The sequence below is a fragment of the Heterodontus francisci genome, chromosome 48 (assembly GCF_036365525.1).
Source record: "Heterodontus francisci isolate sHetFra1 chromosome 48, sHetFra1.hap1, whole genome shotgun sequence".
In the NCBI taxonomy this organism is placed as follows: Eukaryota; Metazoa; Chordata; class Chondrichthyes; order Heterodontiformes; family Heterodontidae; genus Heterodontus; species Heterodontus francisci.
In genome coordinates, this window is record NC_090418.1 from 13771552 (window position 1) to 13791620 (window position 20069).

The 20069-nt window shown below is 44.0% G+C and overlaps 1 protein-coding gene across 1 annotated transcript in view; it reads left to right on the plus strand.

Annotated features, from left to right (window-relative positions):
• Positions 1-20069, plus strand: part of LOC137357574 (misshapen-like kinase 1) — a 264262-nt gene that overhangs the window by 209567 nt on the left and 34626 nt on the right. Inside the window, 2 exon segments of the mRNA XM_068024008.1 lie at positions 5219-5327; positions 8289-8456. Coding sequence (XP_067880109.1) covers positions 5219-5327; positions 8289-8456 — 277 coding nt within the window.

Genomic DNA, 20069 nt, shown 5'->3' on the forward strand with positions numbered 1-20069 from the left:
GCAAGTAACATTCAAGATATACAAGGGCCAGGCAATGACCATCTCCAGCAAGAGAGAATCCAACCATCTCCCCTTGACATTCAGTGCACTGGGGGTTACCATTGACCAGAAACTGAACTGAACCAGCCATATAAATATTGTGACTACATGAGCAGGTCAGAGGCTGGGAATTCTGTGGTGAGTAATTCACCTATTGACTCCTCAAAGCCTGTCCACCATCTACAAGGCACAAGTCAGGAGTGTGATGGAATACTCTCCACTTGCCTGGGTGAATGAAGCTCCAACAACATTCAAGAAGCTAGACACCATCCAGGACAAAGCAGACCACTTAATTGGTACCTGATTAACATTCCTTAACCTTAAACATTCCCTCTGTCACTGGCACACCATGGTAACAGTGTGTACCATCTATAAGATGCACTTAGGCAACTTGCCAAGGCTTCTTCAACAGTACCTTCCAGCTAGAAGGTACGACCTCTACCAGCTAGAAAAACAAGGGCAGCAGATACATGGGAACACCACCACTTGCAAGTTGCCGTCCAAGCCACACGCCATCCTGACTTGGAACTATCTAGCCATTCCTTCACTGTTGCTGGGTCAAAATCCTGGAACTCGCTCCCTAACCTACACCAGATAGACTGCAGCGGTTCAAGAAGGTGGCATATCACTACATTCTCGAGGGCAGTTCGGGATGGGCAACAAATGCTGGCCTTGCCAGCAATGCTGATATCCCATGAAAGAATGAAAAAAAAAGCTGCATGCATGTGGCATGCTGATGCGTTCCTAACTCCTCCTCCTCCCTACACCTCTGTATTGTCCTCTCCTAAAGAATTTCCTCTTGTTGGAGAATATTTTGCAGGCTTTACTAACCCTCCCATACCCTGCTCTCAAAATAGCCTTTCTTCATGTGATCAGAGGTAAATAAATGCCAATGGCCAGTTTGTTTTTTATTTTGAGTATATTCCCTGGGCATGGGCAGCATTGACAAAACTGCATTGACTGCCCATCCCTAGTTGTCTTCCTGATATGAGTGGTTGAAGAACTGAGTAGCTGACTGAGCTGTTTCAGATGGCTTTAAGAGTTGACCACGTGCGGACATCAAAACCCAGCCTGATTCTTTTGTCAGCCAACACATTTTAGAGCAAAGAAGGTGAAGGAAAGATTTAATAGAGGTGTTCAAATCATGAATGGTTTTGATAGTAAAACCAGAAGAACTGTTTCCAGTAACACAAATGTTGGTAATCAGAGGACACAGATTCAATAGTAGCATTCAAGAGAGATTTGGACAGATACTTGAAGGGGAAAAATTTGTCAGGCTGAGAGTGGGGCGAATTGGATAGCTCTATCAAGGAGCCAGCATATGAATGATGGGCCGAATGGCTTCTTTCTGTGCTCTTTGATTCCAATATCTCTACACCCACAGGGGCATAGAAAGGAACTCTTAACCTCTGCAACTCTGAACTATTAGCCAGCTGTTTGCTAACTCAACACAGACTGGGGATCGAGCCTGGTGCTTTCTAGCCTCTATACATACGGACAAAAGAATTAGGAGCAGGAGCAGGCCACTCAGCCCTTCGAGCCTGCTCCACCATTCAGTAAGTTCATGGCTGAATTGATTACTCCACATTTCCACCTACCCCTGATAACCTTCCACCCGCTTGCTTATCAAGAATCTATCTACCTCTGCCTTAAAAATATTCAAAGACTCTGCTTCCACCGCCTTTTGAGGAAGTGAATTCCAAAGACTCACGACCCTTGAGAGAAAAAAATTTCTCCTCATCTCTGTCTTAAATGGGCGACCCCTTAATTTTTAAACAGTAACCCCTAATTCTAGATTCTCCCACAAGGGGAAACCTCTTTTCCACATTCACCCTGTCAAGACCCCTCAGGATCTTATATGTTTCAATCAAGACTTAGCGAAAGCAGTGCACTGCACAATCGGGGAACCATGCAGGATTCTGTGAACATTTATGCCGAATCTTGCACCAGGATTCATCCTGGAATAGGGAGAGGTGCAGCTCAGGCTTAAATCAGCTTGTGGTTACTCCCCATTCTCCAAAAAGTAATGGATTTGGAGAAATTAATTCTTGGTTCACCTTGAGCTGTCAATAAAAATGATGTTTTCTTTTAAGCCAAGACTCGCATGTTTGAGGCAACATCGTGAGCCCACATCGCACTGTGTGTTGTTGCTCCATATGTGAGACAATACTGCGAACCAGCTTCAGGAACCAGCACTAAATTATACATAAAAGCATTAAATGGTCACGTGCCCTCAACTTGAAGTACTGCCTGCACCTCATTTATGCAGTGATACCCCTTCTGGATCAGCTGCTTCCCTTGCTGAACTGTGTTGTGCATCGAAAGAAAGTGATGGTGAAGTGATTAATGGTAGATTTAATTTCCATCACATTCTGGGATTGCAGCCATCGAGTCAGGAAGGGATAAAGTAGGCCCATTCTAAAGATCTAATAAAGCAGTGGCCAGGTGAGAAATGTTGCCTCCAGCTAATACTCCAGGCTAAAATGTTGCATGAGCTTTATCCTACATACTTCATACACAACTCAGGAAATAAATCCAACTTGTCATGCGGTGGCTGCCCCTATCTTTCCCAAGAAAGCAGCTGCTGATTTTATTGTCGTTGCTAGGTACAAATGAGGATTTTATTTGAACTTTTCCTTGGCGCTCCGTGCTTGCTGCACATCAAAAGCAAAAGATGCATTTAAAACACATGATCAGAAGAGAATTAGGGGAGAAGTGCAGATTTGAGGGGTCTGCACATTGATCTTGCCCAACTCTAGTATTAAGCATGCTCAATGTAAGGCAACCAAAGCCAGGGCTCCTTGGATGACGAGGGAGATAGAGAATATGATGGAACAAAAACGGAGGGTGTATGATGCATGTCAGGTGAATTCTTCAAGCGAGAACCAGGCCAAATACAAAATACTGAATGAGTACTTTGTATCTGAAGAGGGTGCAGACAAAATATGAGTAAAAGTGGAGAGGTAATGGATGGGATGAAAATTGATAGGAAGAATGTATTGGAAAGGCTGGCCGTGCTTAGAGTGGATAAGTCGCCTGGTCTGGATGGCTTGCTCAAGGAAGTGGGAGTGGAGTTCGCGGAGGGCTTGCCATAATCTTCCAATCTTGCCCAGATACGGGTGAGGTGCCAGTGGACTGGAGGGTGGCAAATGTGACACCCTTATTCAAGAAAGAGTGTGAAGACATTCCTAGTAACTACAGGCTGGTCAGTTTAACATCAGTGGTGGTAAGGTTTTAAAAAGAATAATCAGGAAAAAAATCAACAGGCACTTGGGGAGGTTTGAGTTCAGGAGAGCCAGCACGGATTTGAAAAAGGCAGATCGTGTTTGACTAATCTAATTGAATTTTTGATGATGTAACAGAGAAGGTTGATGAAGGGAAAGCAATGGATGTTGTCCATATGGATTTTAAGAAAGCATTTGACAAAGTACCACATAAAAGGCTGGTTAACAAAATTGAGACTCATGGTCATGAACATGAGGGTAAGTGTCAACTTGGATACAAAATTGGCTTAAGGACAGAAAACAGTGAGTCACGGTAAAGGGATGTTTTTCAGACTGGAGGAAGCTACACAGTGGTGTTCACTAGCATTTAATGCTGGAACTACTGCTGTTTTTTATATTATATATAATGTTTTATATTTTTTTCTATGGTGACTCAATGGAATACAGAATAAAATTTCGAAACTTGCCGATGATAAACTTGGATGAGTGGAAGACAGTGAGGATGATACCCATAGACTGCAACAGGACATAGGTGGGCGAACAGACTGGGCAGACAAGTGGCATATGGAACTTAATGCAGAGAAGCGAGAGGTGTTGCATTTTGCCGATAGGGAGAGGCAATATAGTCTAAATGGCACAGTTCTGAAGAGAGTTCAGTGACAGAAAGACCTGGGGGTTCAGGTGCATACATTTTTGAAGGTGGCAGGACATATTGAGAGAGTAGTTAGCAAAGCATATGGTATCTTGGGCTTCATAAATAGAGGTATTGAGCACAATCGCGGGTAAGTTATGCTGGACCTTTATAAAGCTCTGGTTAGGCCACAGCTAGAATATTGTGGCCGATTCTGGTTGTCACACTTGAAGGATGTGAGGGTCCTTGAGAGGGTGCAGAGGCGATTTACCAGAATGGTTCCAGGGATGAAGGATTTTAGCTACCAGGTTGGGTTGGAGAAGCTGGGGTTGTTCTCCTTGGAGTAAAGGAGATTGAGGGGAGATTTGCTAGAGGTGTACAAGATTATGACAGATTTAGGTAAGATAGGCAAAGAAAAGCTGTTCCCATTAGCTGATGGTACAAGGACTAGGGAACGCAGATTGAAGGTTTTGGCCAAGAGATGCAGGGAGATATGAGGACAAACTTTTTATGCAGCAAGTGGTAATAACCTGGAACGCTCTGCCGAAGAGAGCGGTGGAATCAGAGATGGTTAATAATTTCAATAGGAAATTGAATGTGTGCTTGAGGGAATGAAATCATAGGGCTGCGGGGGAATGTGACTGATTGGATTGCTCTCAGCCTGCATGGGCTCAATAGGTCAAATGGCTTCCCTCTGCTGTTAAGACTCTTGATAGCCCTCAAGCCTGTTTTGCCATTCAGAGAGATCATGCCTAATCCGTGACCAAACTCCATATATTCGGTTTGCCCCATAATAGCTTTGATTAAAATCTATCAACCTCACCCGAGCATCAATTGCCTTTTGTGAAAAAAGTTCCAAATTTTACATGTAGAAATGTTTCCTAACTTCACTCTGGAAAGACTTGGTTATTCATTTTTAGGCTATGTCTCCTAGTGCAGAATTCCACAACCAGTGGAAATAGTGTCTCTCTATCTACTCTGAGTTACCCGAGATGGGTAATCTCTGTCTGCTGGTTAAGGCTCAATACGCAAATTTGATTTTGTACATTTTTTGTCTCTTTTTAAACTTGCATTGATACTTAATAACAATATAACTGTAGGGCCACATCCTGGAGTATTCTCCAAATGGATGGTTTGGACATTTTTCCCAAAGATGGTGCATTTTCTTCGATATGGGGAAAGAGCAGAGGAGTGGGACTAATTGGTAGTTTTTTCATAGTGTCTGCACAGGTATGCTGGGCTGAATGGCCTCCTTTTGTGATGTACGACCCTATGATTTGTCTGTTGTTGTGGTCCATTTTGATTGTGCGCCTTGTCGTTACAGTTTCAGTCAAGAGGCCTTGTGAAGTCGCCTGGAAAGTCGTCTTTTACTACCTTTGTTGATCTTGGAATGTACCAAATGGGCACTGGTGGAGAAACAATACAAATTAGCGGTGAGTACTGAGACGTCACAACTGTACTTAACGTGACCTTTGCCCAAAGGGAGGAAAACTGAGCTGTCAGGCAGGCTTACATTGTTGCTTTAAATTGCCTGAATGACAATCTCTGCACTCTGTGTTGAATTTTAAAAATTCCTATCCTTGTTTCTAAAGTCAGCACCTTTAACATAGTGAAATGTCCCAAGGTGCTTCACAGGAGGGTTTGCAAATGAAATTTGACAACCAGTCACACAAGGAGATATTCGAACAGGTGACCAAAATCTTGGTCAAAGAGTTAGGTTTTAAAGCGCGACTTAAAGGAGAAGTGAGAGGGTGGAGAAGTTTAGGGTGCGAATTCAAGAGCTTTTAGAGCTTAGTCATCTGAAAGCACGGCCGACAGGGGTAAGCAAAGGAAATTGTAGGATGCACAGGAGGCCAAAATTGGAGGAGCGCAGATGGTTGTCGGGCTGGTGGAGGTCACAGAAATGGGAGGTATGAGGCTGTGGACGGATTTGAAAACAGCAATGAAAATTTTAAAATCAAGGTATTGCTGGACTGACATTGTTGCAGGAAGGTAATGGGGACGCCTTCATGGCCTTTGGACTTGTACTAGATCGCTTCAGAATATTTTGTTATTTTGTTTCAGGGTTTTTCTTAAAATTCCATTTCAAATTCCATGCATGGTGAATTTCATCAGAGAGCTCTTTCTTCAAAATCTATCAATTCCTGGCAGTATCAGAATAGGTAGAGTTTTTTTTCTAATCTATCCACTCATCCATCTCTGTTAAGGTCCGCCACCTTGCTGGTCCCAACCCTCTGTCAATTAGGCACCTGGAAACTGAGCTGTTGGCTTGGTCCCTGTCACATCTGCAAACTCTTTGATTATGAGGCCAATCAATGATGCACAGTACCTGAAGACTGACTTGTTGAACAGTCCAGTGGTTGCCTTGGGATAGGCCTCAAAGCCCAGACTTTGAGCAGTAATTTTATCTCAATACCACCAACCTCAATAGGCATTTGAGTCTTGATCCCTTTCCTATCCTTTCATACTAAAGGACTGAAACAGTGGTTGGGATTTTACCTTTGGCAGACAGGAGCCGGCCACCAACTGAAAAGTCGGTGGCAAACCCACTTCCGCCTGGCCTGGGGAACCGACCCATATTTTGCGGGTCCCTGGGCTTTAAGTGCTCTGAGATGAGACTTCCACCCACTTGAGTTAGGAAGTCCCGCCTAATGGAGCTGCCGGCCAATCAGCGGGCCAGCAGCTCTCTGTCCCAGCAGCACCGCCGGGAGCCCAGCCTACAGAAGATGATGTCGGGGAGCCCCGGACCTGAGGTAAGTTTTTGTTGCCTCGCCGGGGGAGGTGATTGCTCAGGCCCCAGCGAGGCAAGGGTGGTCGATTGGGGGCATGGGGGGTGTGTTGGGAGTGGTTGGGTAGCAGGGGTGGCCATCCATCGGTGCCTGATCAGGAGGCCGCCCCCCACTTTGCAGGCCGTCAGAAAGCCGCCTGCTTTTGTCAGACTGCTTTTCTCTGGTCTAGGATGCCCAATTGCCTTGCGTAAAATCAGCGTAGAGGCGGGCGAAGGCCGTTTTTCACCGCCGCCGTCCTGTGTCAAGTGGAGGTGGGAGCAGGTCGGGAAGGGCTCCCGGAGCCTCCTGTTCCATTTTACTCCACCATCCTGCTTTTTGGAGGGTGGGGGGGGGGTACGTAAAATTCAGCCCAGTGTTTCTGTTGGACTCTCTTAGAACTTCCATCTAATTAGTCTGTAGCTCTGTCAGTCAGAACACATTTATCTAATCAGAAAGCTCAGTGCCTGGATGGGCCTCTTGTCATATTTGCAAACTGTACAAGACTGCCCCTAAGGACACACTGATATATAGATAAGATTAAAAGGGGTGGTGATTCGGCATTTTAAAGGAAACAGTTACCAATAGTTGCTGTATGCTGCAATCTCTGCAAAACTCCCTGTCCCTTGCTCACTTTCATCTCCCTCCTGCCCCCACCCTGTTTTCACCCCACTATCCCTGTGGGTGTTGCAACTGGCATTGATCAAAACTGTCCATTAAGTAACACATAATAAGGTCCTGATTGAAGGATTATCTTGCAGTATGAATGTCAAATTATGAGAATTTAATTTGTAATGGATCACTAGGAAGTAACACTGGAAATCAACTTGAAGAGTGCAGTATACATTGCATACTATTTGTAACATATTGGACTTTTGATGAGTCAGGGAGAACTTCTGATGTGGCTCGTGAAGTAATTCAGACTCTTGTGTTCCAGCCTTGGAAACTGTTTGTCTAATGTTGGTCCAATGTGTGCTGTGGTTGTTGCAGCCTAATTAATACCAGGTTTAATGGGAAGCCTGATTCCCAACCAGATGGTCATAACTTCGAATCATGGAGCATTGTGGTTGGATAGATGATTTTATATAGTTGCATACAAGTTAATGTAGGTTATTGTTTGCAGGGGTTTAAGATAAGGATGGGTTGTCTTCCCTGCAAGTCATAGGTATGACAGAGAACAGGGAGCTACAGAGGCATTAAAATCAAAGAATTCACATTTTTTGTGCTCCTAGAAGCTCCAGATAATGTCTTGTATGTGGGTGAGCTTACTTGCAAGTTTATCCAAGGGTATTTTTTTCCTTCCAATTTTCTCCCCTTCTGAAGCTTTCAGACTCTTGTTTTTGCACCAAGGTTGATACCTGCAAATAGCCTCACTGAAGACTCCTAATCCTAACTGTCCCACTGTCAGGAACTGACGATTGGAGCACACCTAGTCCCATGGCCAGTGGATTTCTTCACACTTTCCAGAGAGCAGCTGCAAGTGTCATTGACTGAGTCCTCGTTGCTGCCTTTGGAGAATGTACTCCGTGCAAATCAAAAATGCAGCGTGAAAGATTTGGGACGGGACAGGATTAAGTTTCACGGATTGTACATTTAACTATGATTGTTGACTCACTTTTCTGTTCCTAGGTCTAAGTATCAGTGATGTGAGTCGATTAAACCAGCTGAAATATGAGGACAGAAAGTGTTCAGTGGTGAATGTCAATCCAGCCAACACACGACCACACAGCGATACACCGGAAATACGCAAATATAAGAAGCGCTTTAACTCTGAAATACTTTGTGCTGCTTTGTGGGGTCAGTAATTAAAAAGTTGTTTTTTTTTAGTGTGCATTTTGGTGCTGTACTGGTCTCCATTTGGACGTTGGTTCTTCGGCTGTGGAAATTGTCTATTACACTGATTTAAGGAGGTATATCAGATTAAAAACGTAATGAAAAAGGCACTTTGATGTCATTAGTAATAAATGTTTTGGAAAAATTTAATCCAGAAAATTGCTTCTAACTAGGAAAGGAAATTTAGTTGTCCGGAAGAACCTTCCTCTCACACAGTGATCCGCATATGAATGAGCTTCCAGGTAGAGTAGTGGAGCTGAAAACTCTGGAATCAATTAAGAAACAGTAGGATGTCACATTGGGAAGACTTCAGAGGTTTTGCATCAAATCTGCAGCACAGAAGCAGGCCACACGGCCCAACTGTACATTCCACTGTTTGTGCTCCATGCAAGCCATGTCCCACCCTCTCTGATCTCACCCAATCAGCAAATCCTTATGAGTGATGGACTAAGATATGCTGAATGGCTGCCTTCATCCTGAAATACCTTTTAAAATTTTGTGACGTTTGATGTGATCCAGGCTCAGTAATGAGCATCACTCATGGGGATTGAGGGAGAGCTGCTGATTTTACAGCTGGCTTTTGGTAGGGTCATTTGATACATACGAACGTGCGAATTAGGAGCAGGATTCGGCCACACTGCCCTTTGAGCCTGCTCCGCCATTCAATAACTTCATGGCTGAACTGATTACTCCACATTTCCACCAACCCCCGATGACCTTCCACCCCCTTGCTTATCAAGAATCTATCTACCTCTGTATTAAAAAGACTCTGCTTCCATCACCTTTTGAGGAAGAGAATTCCAAAGACCCTCACTAAGAAAAAATAATTCTCCTCATCTCTGTCTTAATGGGCGACCCCTTATTTTTAAACAGTGACCCCTAGTTCTAGATTCTCCCACAAGGGGAAACATCCTTTCCACATTTACCCTGTCAAGACCCCTCAGGACCTTATATGTTTTAATCAGGTCACCTCTTTTCTAAATTCCAGCGGATAAAAGCCTAGCCTGTCCAATCTTTCCTTGTAAGACAGCCTGCCCATTCCAGGTATTAGTCCAGTAAACCACCTCTGTACTGCCTCCAACGCATTTACATCCTTCCTTAAATAAGGAGATCAGTACTGTACACAGTACACCAGATGTGGTCTCATCAATGCCCTGTATAACTGAAGCATAACCTCCCTACTTTTGTATTCAACTCCCCTCGCGATAAGCAATAACTTTCTATTAGCTTTCCTGATTACGTTCTGTACCTGCATACTAACATTTTGTAATTCATACACGAGGACACCCAGATCCCTCTGCATCTCAGAGCTCTGCAATCTCTCGCCATTTAGATAATATGCTTCTTTTTTATTCTTCCTGCCAAAGTGGACAATTTCACACTTTCCCACATTATACTCCATTTGCCAGGTCCTTGACTTATCTGTATCCCTTTGTAGCCTCCTTATGTCCTCTTCACAAGTTACTTTCCTACCTATCTTTGTCATCAGCAAATTTAGCAACCATATCTTCGGTCCCTTCATCTAAGTCATTTATATAAACTGTAAAAAGTTGAGGTCCCAGCACAGATCCCTGTGGCACACCACTCGTTGCATCTTGCCAACCAAAAAATGACCCATTTGTGCCTACACTCTGTTTCCTGTTAGCTAGCCAATCTTCTATCCACACCAATATGTTGCCCCCTATACCATGAACTTTTATTTTCTGCAGTAACCTTTGATGTGGCACCTTATCAAATGCCTTCTGGAAATCTAAGTACACTACATCCACCGGTTCCCCTTTGTCCACAGCACATGTAACTCTCTCAAAGAACTCCAATAAATTGGTGAAACATATGAATTAGGAGCAGGAGTAGGCCACTCGGCCCTTTGAGCCTGCTTCGCCATTCAATAAGTTCATGGCTGAACTGATTACTCCACATAATTTCCCTTTCACAAATCTATGTTGACTCTGCCTGATTACCTTGACTTTTTCTAAATGCCCTGCTATAACATCTTTAATAATAGCTTCTAACATTTTCCCTAAGATGTTAAGCTAACTGGCCTATACTTTCCTGCTTTCTGTCTCCCTACATTTTTGAATAAAGGAGTTACGTTCACTATTTTCCAATCTAACGGAACCTTCCCCGAATCTAGGGAATTTTGGAAAATTAAAACTAACTATCTCACTAACCACTTCTTTTAACACCCTAGGATGAAGTCCATCAGGCCCAGGGACTTGTCAGCCTGTAGCTCCAACAATTTGTTCAGTTCACTTCCCTGGTGATTGTAATTTTCCTGAGTTCCTCCCTCCTTTCTATTTCCTGACTTACAGCTATTACTGGGATGTTACTTGTAACCTCAGTAGTGAAGGCCTATGCCAAATATGTGTTCAGTTCATCTGCCATCTCCTTATCCATTATTAATTCCCCAAACTCACTTTCTCTAGGACCAATGCTCACTTTGTTAACTTCCTTTTAAAATATCTATAGAAACTCTTACTCTCTGTCTTTATATTTCTCGCTAGATTTTGCTCATACTCTAATTTTACCTTCCTTATCAATCTTTTAGTCATTCTTTGCTGTTTTTTATATTCTGTCCAATCTTCTGACCTGCCTCCCATCTTTGCGCAAATATAGGCTATTTCTTTAAGTTTGATACTATCTTTAACTGTTTGTTAACCAAGGATGGTGGATCCCACCCTTGGAAACCTTGATTCAATTTGTTCAACAATATGAAGTCTGTTTCTACTCTGCAATCTGGTAGAAGTGTGACAGCTGCAGCTCCTGTACCTGTGTGATTTGTGCCACACATATAGTTGGCATCTTTTCAATATACAATCTTGCTCACTATATCTTCCAAGCCAACCAATTCTCAGTCTATACCAGTATATTACCCCAATCCAATGTGCTCTAAATTTGTTTACTAACCTCTTGCGTGGGTCCTTATCAAAAGCCTTCTGAAAATCCAAATGCACAACATCAACTAGTTTTCCCTCATGCTACAAGTAACATTCACAAAAAGTTCCAACAGGTTTGTTCAACATGGTTTCCCTTTCATAGATCCATGTTGACTCTGCCCAATCATATCATTATTTTCTAAGTGTCTAGTTATCACATCCTTTATGATAGATTTTAGTTAGCTAACAAGAAGCAGAGAATAGGGATAGATGGGTCTTTTTCAGGTTGGCAAACGAACTAGTGAAGCATCACAGGGATCAGTGCTGGGGCCTCAACTATTCACAGTCTAGATCAATGACTTGGAAGAAGGGACTGAATACATGGTAGCTAAACTTGCCAAGATAGGAAGGAAAGTAAGTTGTCAAGAGGAGGCAGAGTCCAGAAAAGGATATAGACAGATCAAGTGAGTGGGCAAAAACTTGGCAGATGGAGTACAATGTGGGAAACTGTGAACTTGTCCACTTTGGCAGGAAGAATAGAACAGCTGTACACTATTTAAATGGAGAGAGATTGCAGAACTCAGTGGTACAGAGGGATCTGGGTGTTCTGGTACATGAATCACAAAAAGTTAGTATGCAGGTACAGCAAGTGATTAGGAAGGCAAATGGAATGTTGGTGTTTATTGCAAGGGGACTAGAGTATAAAAGTAGGGAGGTTTTACTGCAGCTGTACAGAACCTTGGTGAGACTACATCTGGAGTGTACAGTTTTGGTCTCCTTATTTGAAAAAGGGTTTAGTTGCGTTGGGCCTACACCAATTGGAGTGCAGAAGAATGAGAGGTGAATTGAGGAAAAATGTTTTCACCCAGAGAGTGGTTAGAATCTGGAACGCACTGCCTGAAGGGGTGGTAGAGGCAGGAACCCTCACAACATTTAAGAAGTATTTAGATGAGCACTTGAAACGCCATAGCAGACAAGGCGACAGGCCAAGTGCTGGAAAATGGGGTTAGAATACATAGGTGCTTGATGGCCGGCACGGACACGATGGGCCGAAGGGCCTGTTTCTGTGCTGTATAACTCTATGACTCTATCTTGTTGAAACATGTAAGATCCTGAGGGGACTTGAGTGAATAACGGGAGTGTCATTGAACTTATTCAAGGCTAAGTTAGATTTTTGATATTCAAGGGAGTCGAGTGTTATTTGGGGCAGATAGGAAAGCGGACTTGAGACCACAACCAGATCAGCCATGAAGCACAGAATTGTTAGTGTAGAACGAGGCCATTCGGCCCATCATGTCTGCACTGGCTCTCCTAATGAGGATTTCACCTAGTGCCACTCCCCCGCCTTCTCCCCATAACCTTGCACATTCTTCCTTTTCATATACTTGTGTAATTCCCTTTTGAATGCTTCAATGGAATCTGTCTCCACCATACTTTCGGGCAGTGCATTCCAGACCTTAACCACTTGCTGTGTGAAAAAGTTTCTTCTCATGTCGCTTTTGCTTCTTTTACCAATTACTTTAATTCTGTGCCCTCTCATTCTTGATCCTTTCATGAGTGGGAACAGCTTCTCCCTATCTGCTCTGTCCAGACCCCTCATGATTTTGAATACCTCTAACAGATCTCCTTTCAGCCTTCTTTTCTTCAAGGAAAACAGTCCTAACTTCTTCAGTCGATCTTCCTAACCGAATTTCCTGAATTTTCTCAACCCTGGAACCGTTCTCGTGAATCTTTTCTGCACCCTCTCTAACGCTTTCACATCCTTTCGAAAGTGTGTCATACAGTCATGGAGTTATACAGCACAGAAACAGGCCCTTCAGCCCATCATGTCTGTGCTGGCCATCAAGCACCTAACTATTCTAATCCCATTTTCCAGCACTTGGCCCATAGCCTTGTATGCTATGATGTTTCAAGTGCTCATCTAAATACTTCTTAAATGTTGTCAAGGTTCCTGCCTCTAACACCCCTTCAGGCAGTGTGCTCCAGATTCTAACCACTCTCTGGGTGAAAAAAAATTTCCTCAAATCCCCTCTAAACCTCCTTCCCCTTACTTTAAATCTATGCCCCCTGTTCATTGACCCCCCCGCTAAGAGAAAATGTCTCTTGCTATCTAACCTATCAATGTCCCTCATAATTTTTAATACCTCAATCATGTCCCCTCTCAGCCTTCCCTGCTCTAAGGAAAACAACCCTAGCCTTTTCAGTCTCTCTTCATAGCTGAAATGCTCCAGCCCAGGCAACATCCTGGTGAGTCTCCTCTGCACCCTCTCCAGTGCTATCACACCCTTCCTATAGTGTGGTGCCCAGAACTGTACACAGTAGTCCAGCTGTGGCCTAACTAGTGTTTTATACAGCTTCATCATAACCTCCCTGCTTTTATATTCTATGCCTCGGCTAATAAATGCAAGTATCCCATATGCCTTCCTAACCACCTTTATCTACCTGTGCTGCTGCCTTCAGTGATCTATGGACAAGTACACCAAGGTCCCTCGGATGTTCTGTACTTCCTAGAGTCCTACCATCCATTGTATATTCCCTTGCCTTATTAGTCCTCCCAAAATGCATCACCTCACACTTCTGCGGATTAAATTCGATTTGCCACTGCTCTGCCCATCTATATCGTCCTGTAATCTAAGGCTTTCCTCCTCACTGTTAATGACACCACCAATTTTCGTGTTATCTGCAAACTTACTTACTTATACCTCCTATGTTCAAGTCTAAATCATTAATGTACACTACAAACAGCAAGGGTCCCAGCACCGATCCCTGTGGTGCACCACTGGTGACGGGCTTCCACTTGCAAAAACATCCCTCGACCATTTCCAAATTCGGATCCAATTTGCAAAATTGCCCTGGATCCCATAGGCTCTTACCTTCTTAATCAATCTCCCACGCGGGAACCTATCAAAAGCCTTACTGAAGTCCATGTAGACTTACGTCAAGGGCTTTACCCTCATCTACACATCTAGTCACCTCCTCGAAAAATTTAATCAAGTTAGTTAGACATGATCTCCCCCTGACAAAGCCGTGCTGACTATCCCTGATGAATCCCTGCCTCTCCAAGTGTAGATTAATCCTGTCCTTCAGAATTTTTTCCAATAGTGTTCCAACCACTGGTGTTAGACTCACTGGCCTGTAATTATTTATTTATTTAGAGCTACAGCACTGAAACAGGCCCTTCGGCCCACCGAGTCTGTGCCGACCAACAACCACCCATTTATACTAATCCTACATTAATCCCATGTTCTCTACCACATCCCCACCATTCTCTACCACCTACCTACACTAGGGGCAATTTACAATGGCCAATTTACCTATCAACCTGCAAGTCTTTGCCTGTGGGAGGAAACCGGAGCACCCGGTGGAAACCCACGCAGACAGGGAGAACTTGCAAACTCCGCACAGGCAGTACCCAGAACTGAACCCGGATCGCTGGAGCTGTGAGGCTGCGGTGCTAACCACTGCACCACTGTGCGCTCTATCTGGTCTATCCCTGCTACCGTTCATGAATAATGGTACCACATTCGCAGTCCTCCAGTCCTCTGGCACCTCTCCTGTGGCCAGAGAGGGTCTGAAAATTTGTGTCACCCAGAACTGGTCAGAAGTGGGGATGTTCAGCACTCTTTGTGACTCCTCAGATGCTGAAGCAGTCTCTGCAGAAATGCAGCAAGACCTGGACAATATCCAGGCTTGGGCTGATAAGTGGCAGGTAACATTCGCGCCACACAAATGCCAGGCAATTGCCATCTCCAACAAGAGAGAATCTAACCACATCTCCCTTTGACATACAATGGCATTACCCCCACTATCAACATCCTGGGGATGCCCCTTGACCAGAAACTGAACTGGAGTAGCCATATAAATACCGTGGCTACAAGAGCTAGGAATCCTGTGGTGAGTAACTCACCTCCTGACTCCCCAAAGCCTGTCCACCATCTATAAGGCAAATGTCAGGAGTGTGATGAATGCTCTCCACATTCCTGGATGGGTGCCGTTCCAACAACACTCAAGAAGCTCGATGCCATCCAGGACAAAGGGCAATTAGGGATGGGCAGCGATGCCCACATCTCAGGCCGTGTCTGATACAGCTTCAACATAACCTCCTTGCTCTTGTACTCTATGCCCAGGATACTGCATGCTTTATTAAGTTTTAGTTTAGTTTAGAGATACAGCACTGAAACAGGCCCTTCGGCCCACCGAGTCTGTGCCGACCGTCAACCACCCATTTTATACTAATCCTACATTACTACCACATCCCCACCTGTCTCTACATTTCCCTACCACCTACCTATACTAGGGGCAATTTATAAAGGCCAATTAACCTATCAACCAGCAAGTCTTTGGCATGTGGGAGGAAACCAGAGCACCCGGAGGAAACCCACGCAGACACAGGGAGAACTTGCAAACTCCACACAGGCAGTCCCCAGAATTGAACCCGGGTCGCTGGAGCTGTGAGGCTGCGGTGCTAACCACTGCGCCACTGTGCCGCCCACATTAACTGCTCTCTGAACCTGTCCTGCCACCTTCAATGAATTATGCACATATACATCCAGCTCCCTCTGTTCCTGCACCCCCTTTAGAATTGTACCCCTTATTTTATATAGCGTCTCCATGTTCTTCCTACAAAAATGTAAAACTTCACATTTCTCCGCATTGAACTTCATCTGCCACCTGTTTGCGCATTCCACCAACTTGTCTATGTCCTTTTGAAGTTCTACACTATCCTCCTCACAGTTCACAATGCTTCCAAATTTTGTATCATCTGCAAACTTTGAAATTGTGCCATGTACACCCAGGTCTAGGTTATTAATATATATCAGGAAAAGCAAGGGTCCCAACACTGATCCCTGGGGAACTCCACCGCAAACCCTCCTCCAGCCCAAAAAAAATGCATTAACCACTGCTCTTTGTTTCTTGTCACACAGCCGATTTTGTATCCATGTTGCTACTGTCCTGTTCATTCTATGAGCTGTAATTTTGCTCACAAATCTGTTGTGCAGCAGTGTATCAAATGCCTTTTTGAAGTCCATGTACACCACATCAACTGCATTGCTCTCATCAACCCTCTCTGTTACCTTTCAAAAACTCCAGCAAGTTAGTTAAATGTGATTTTCCCTCAAGAAATCCATGCTGGCTTTAACTAACCAGCATTTGTCCATGTGACTATTAACTTTGTCCCAAATTATTCTTTCTAGAATTTTCCCCACTACCAAAGTTAAGCTGACTGGCCTGTAGTTTCTGGGCTTATCTTTACACCCTTTTTTGAACAAGGGTGTAAGGTTTGCAATTCTCCAGTCTCTGGCACCACTCCCGAGTCTAAGGAAGACTGAAAAATTATGGCAAGGGCTTCCGCAATTTCCATTCTCACTTCCCTCCATATCCTTGGACACATCTCATCCGGTTCCTGTGCCTTATCCACATTAAGTACAGACAGACTATCCAATACCTGCAAGAGGGAAAAACCAACTTGATCCCATCCTCACCAATCTACCTGTTGCAGTTGCATCTGTCCATGACAGTATTGGTAGGAGTGACCACTGCACAGTCCTTGTGGAGATGAAGTCCCATCTTCACGTTGAGGATACCCTCCATCATGTAGTGTGGCACTACCACCGTGCTAAATGGGATATCCATAAGGCGCTATGGGCCATCAACAGCAACAGAATTGTATTCAAGCACAATCTGTAACCTCATGGGCTGGCAAATCCCCCACTCTACCATTACCATCAAGCCGCAGGACCAAATCTGGTTTTATGAAGAGTGCAAGAGGGCATGCCATGAGCAGCACCAGGTATACCTAAAAATGAGGTGTCAGCCTGGTGAAGTCGGGTGTGTGATGGAATACTCTCCATTTGCCTGGATGGGTGCAGCTTCAACAATACTTGAGAAACGCGACACCAACCAGGACAAAGCAACCTGCTTGATTGGCACCCCATCCAGCACCTTCAGCATTCATTCCCTTACCACCGACACAGTGGCAGCAGTGCGTACCATCTGCAAGTTACACTGCAGCAACTCACCAAGGCTGCTTCAACAGCACCTTCCAAACTTACAACCTCTACCACCTTGAAGGACAAGGGCAGCCTATGCATGGGAACGCCACCACCTGACTTGGAACTATATCGCTGTTCCTTCATTGTTACTGGGTCAGAATCCCAGAACTCCCTTCCTTACAGCACTGTGGGTGTACCTATACCACAAGGACTGCAGCTGTTCAAGAAGGCAGCTCACCACCACCTTTTCAAGGGCAGGTAGGCATGGGCAATAAATGCTGGCCTAGCCAGCGATGCCCACATCCCATGAATGAATTTTTAAAAAACACTCCCCTTTATCAGTTTTAAACCATTTCTAGTGTCTGAATTACCTCCTGTTTCACAATTGCCTGAGTTGCATTTTCTTTGTAAAAACAGATACACAGAATTGATTTAATACCTGATCTTATGGAATGGTGGAGCAGGTTTGAAGGACCAAATGGCCCACTCCTGCTCCTAAGTCCTATGTTCCTATGTTTGATCCCTGGTCTCTGCAGGATTTTCTCATCTGAGCTGCCATGGCAGTTGATCATTATAATTGGGCAAGGTTAGGGGTACAAATTAGCCAAGGTTCCTCTCCTAGATAACTGGCTGAAGTTAGAGGGATAACTCAGTGTCTGTGGGTGTAAAATGACAGCAGAATCAGGCTTGAATGTAATCCTGCTGGGCCGATAGCTGATTGACACTCGCAGTACAGAGTCACACAAGAACAGTGGTCATTGGGGTGAGGTGCAGAGTGCATGTCTATGTGTGAGTCACCCAGCTTTTTAAAGTGCCAGTGATCACTGACCAAAATTTGCTCAGAGCACCACCTTGTTACCAGAAACAAAATCACCTGGCAATAATAAGAGCAATAATATTCTGAGCAGGGCATTGAGGGAGAAGCAGAAGAGCTAGCTGATGGATCAACTGTTTGAAGTACCAGGAAGGACTGAAACACAGAAGAGCCATCATTAAGAGGCAAGATTTTGAACTCCGTTCCATGACGGGAATTGAGAGATCCACAGTTAAGCAAAAATGGTTTTGTTGAGTTCAATCTGAGAAATATACCCCACCTGATTATTATAAGCAGAATCACTTTTTTAAAATCAAAGTAAAGCAGTCAAGGCACTCCGTCAGATTGCAGCTCCCTCCCATTTACCATGTGACTCTTTCTTAAACCGTGTATCTTGTAGGGTCAGACTTGATCATTATAGCTGTGGATGAGGAAAGTCATTCCACCTATCTGGGAACTCTCCACATTTCTGCATCCAGTTAGTTCTTAAACAGCTCCAAGAATTCCAGTTATGCATTTGCAAGAAAGACTTGCATTTCTTTAGTGCCTTTCATGACCTCAGGATGTCCCATGAAGTACTTTTGAAGCATACTGACTATTGTAATATAGGAAATGCAGCAGTCAATTCATGTATAGCAAAATTCCACAAACAGCAGCATGATAATGACCAGACAATCTCTCTTTTTGTGATGTTGGTTGAGGGATAATTATTTGCCCAGTCCCTCGCTCCTCTTCAAAATGGGATCTTTTCCATCTACATTAGCGAGTACATAGGGCCTCAGTTTACTGTCTCATCTAAAACACAGCATCTGTTGCATTGCCCCAGTACTGCGCCAGGAGGGTCAGCGTAGACCTTGTGCTCGAGTCTCTGGAGTGAGACAAATTTATTTTCCACTATGCCTGAAGATTCTTATTGCATGCTTTTCAAACTGTCAGCAGCTGTACACTACCAGACAAAATTCCTATCCACTCTCCTCTTACTGAAGTTAACATCGTTTTTCTACATATACTGTTATCCAGTGAAGTTTGGTAATATAATGCAGGTGTAACAATATTCTCCAGGGTGCTTATTGTGTTTAGGAACCTTTTTAATTGCCCAGTGCATTGTGCTGAGGTGATTAATGTCCCATTCCCATTGGTTTTAACACTTCTTGTTTTGTAATTAACTGGAATGGGTAAAACCTCTTGAGGAGACCTGCTGTAAATTTAATGCAGACAAGGGAATTAGAGCCAAGTATTGGAAGAAAAACAAACACGAGTTGATAACTATTCAGGAGCAAGTGCTCTCCATGGAAAGCACTACTGTTAGAGCCTGAGTGCCTCACCCCTCCATGATTTATACCATAGACCATACGCGTCCATCTCCCTCTCATTGATCAAGCCACAGTAGCTGCTTGCCACTTTGTGTGAGGACAACAGTTCTGGAAATCTGAAGAAAAATATACATGCTTGCTGAAAACTGAAAAATGCAAAATGTTGGAAACACTCAGCCTCTAAAAGACAAGTTGGCGTTTTGGGTACCGATGCTTTCAAAACTGACGAAACGTTTCTATCCAAAATGCGGTTCTAAAATGGAAACAAAATGCAAGGAATAGACAGGCCGGTCGAGTCAGAGGTGGTCATAATCAAATTGTGTGGTGCTCTTGAGATAAGGGAGACATTTGAGTGCTGGAGACAGTGCAGTAATGAGTCATGATGCTGATCCATAGTGTCAAAGGTCTCCATTATCAGGGCAGACTGGAGAAATTGGCTTTGGAAGGAGGCTTTCAAAAGGTGATCTGATAGAGATATATAAGATAATTGAGAGAATGGAAAATTGCTTTAAATCAGACTGCAAGAATAAGGCATGTTCAAACTAGGAAAAAGTAAATTGGGTCAGATGCCATAAAGTAGT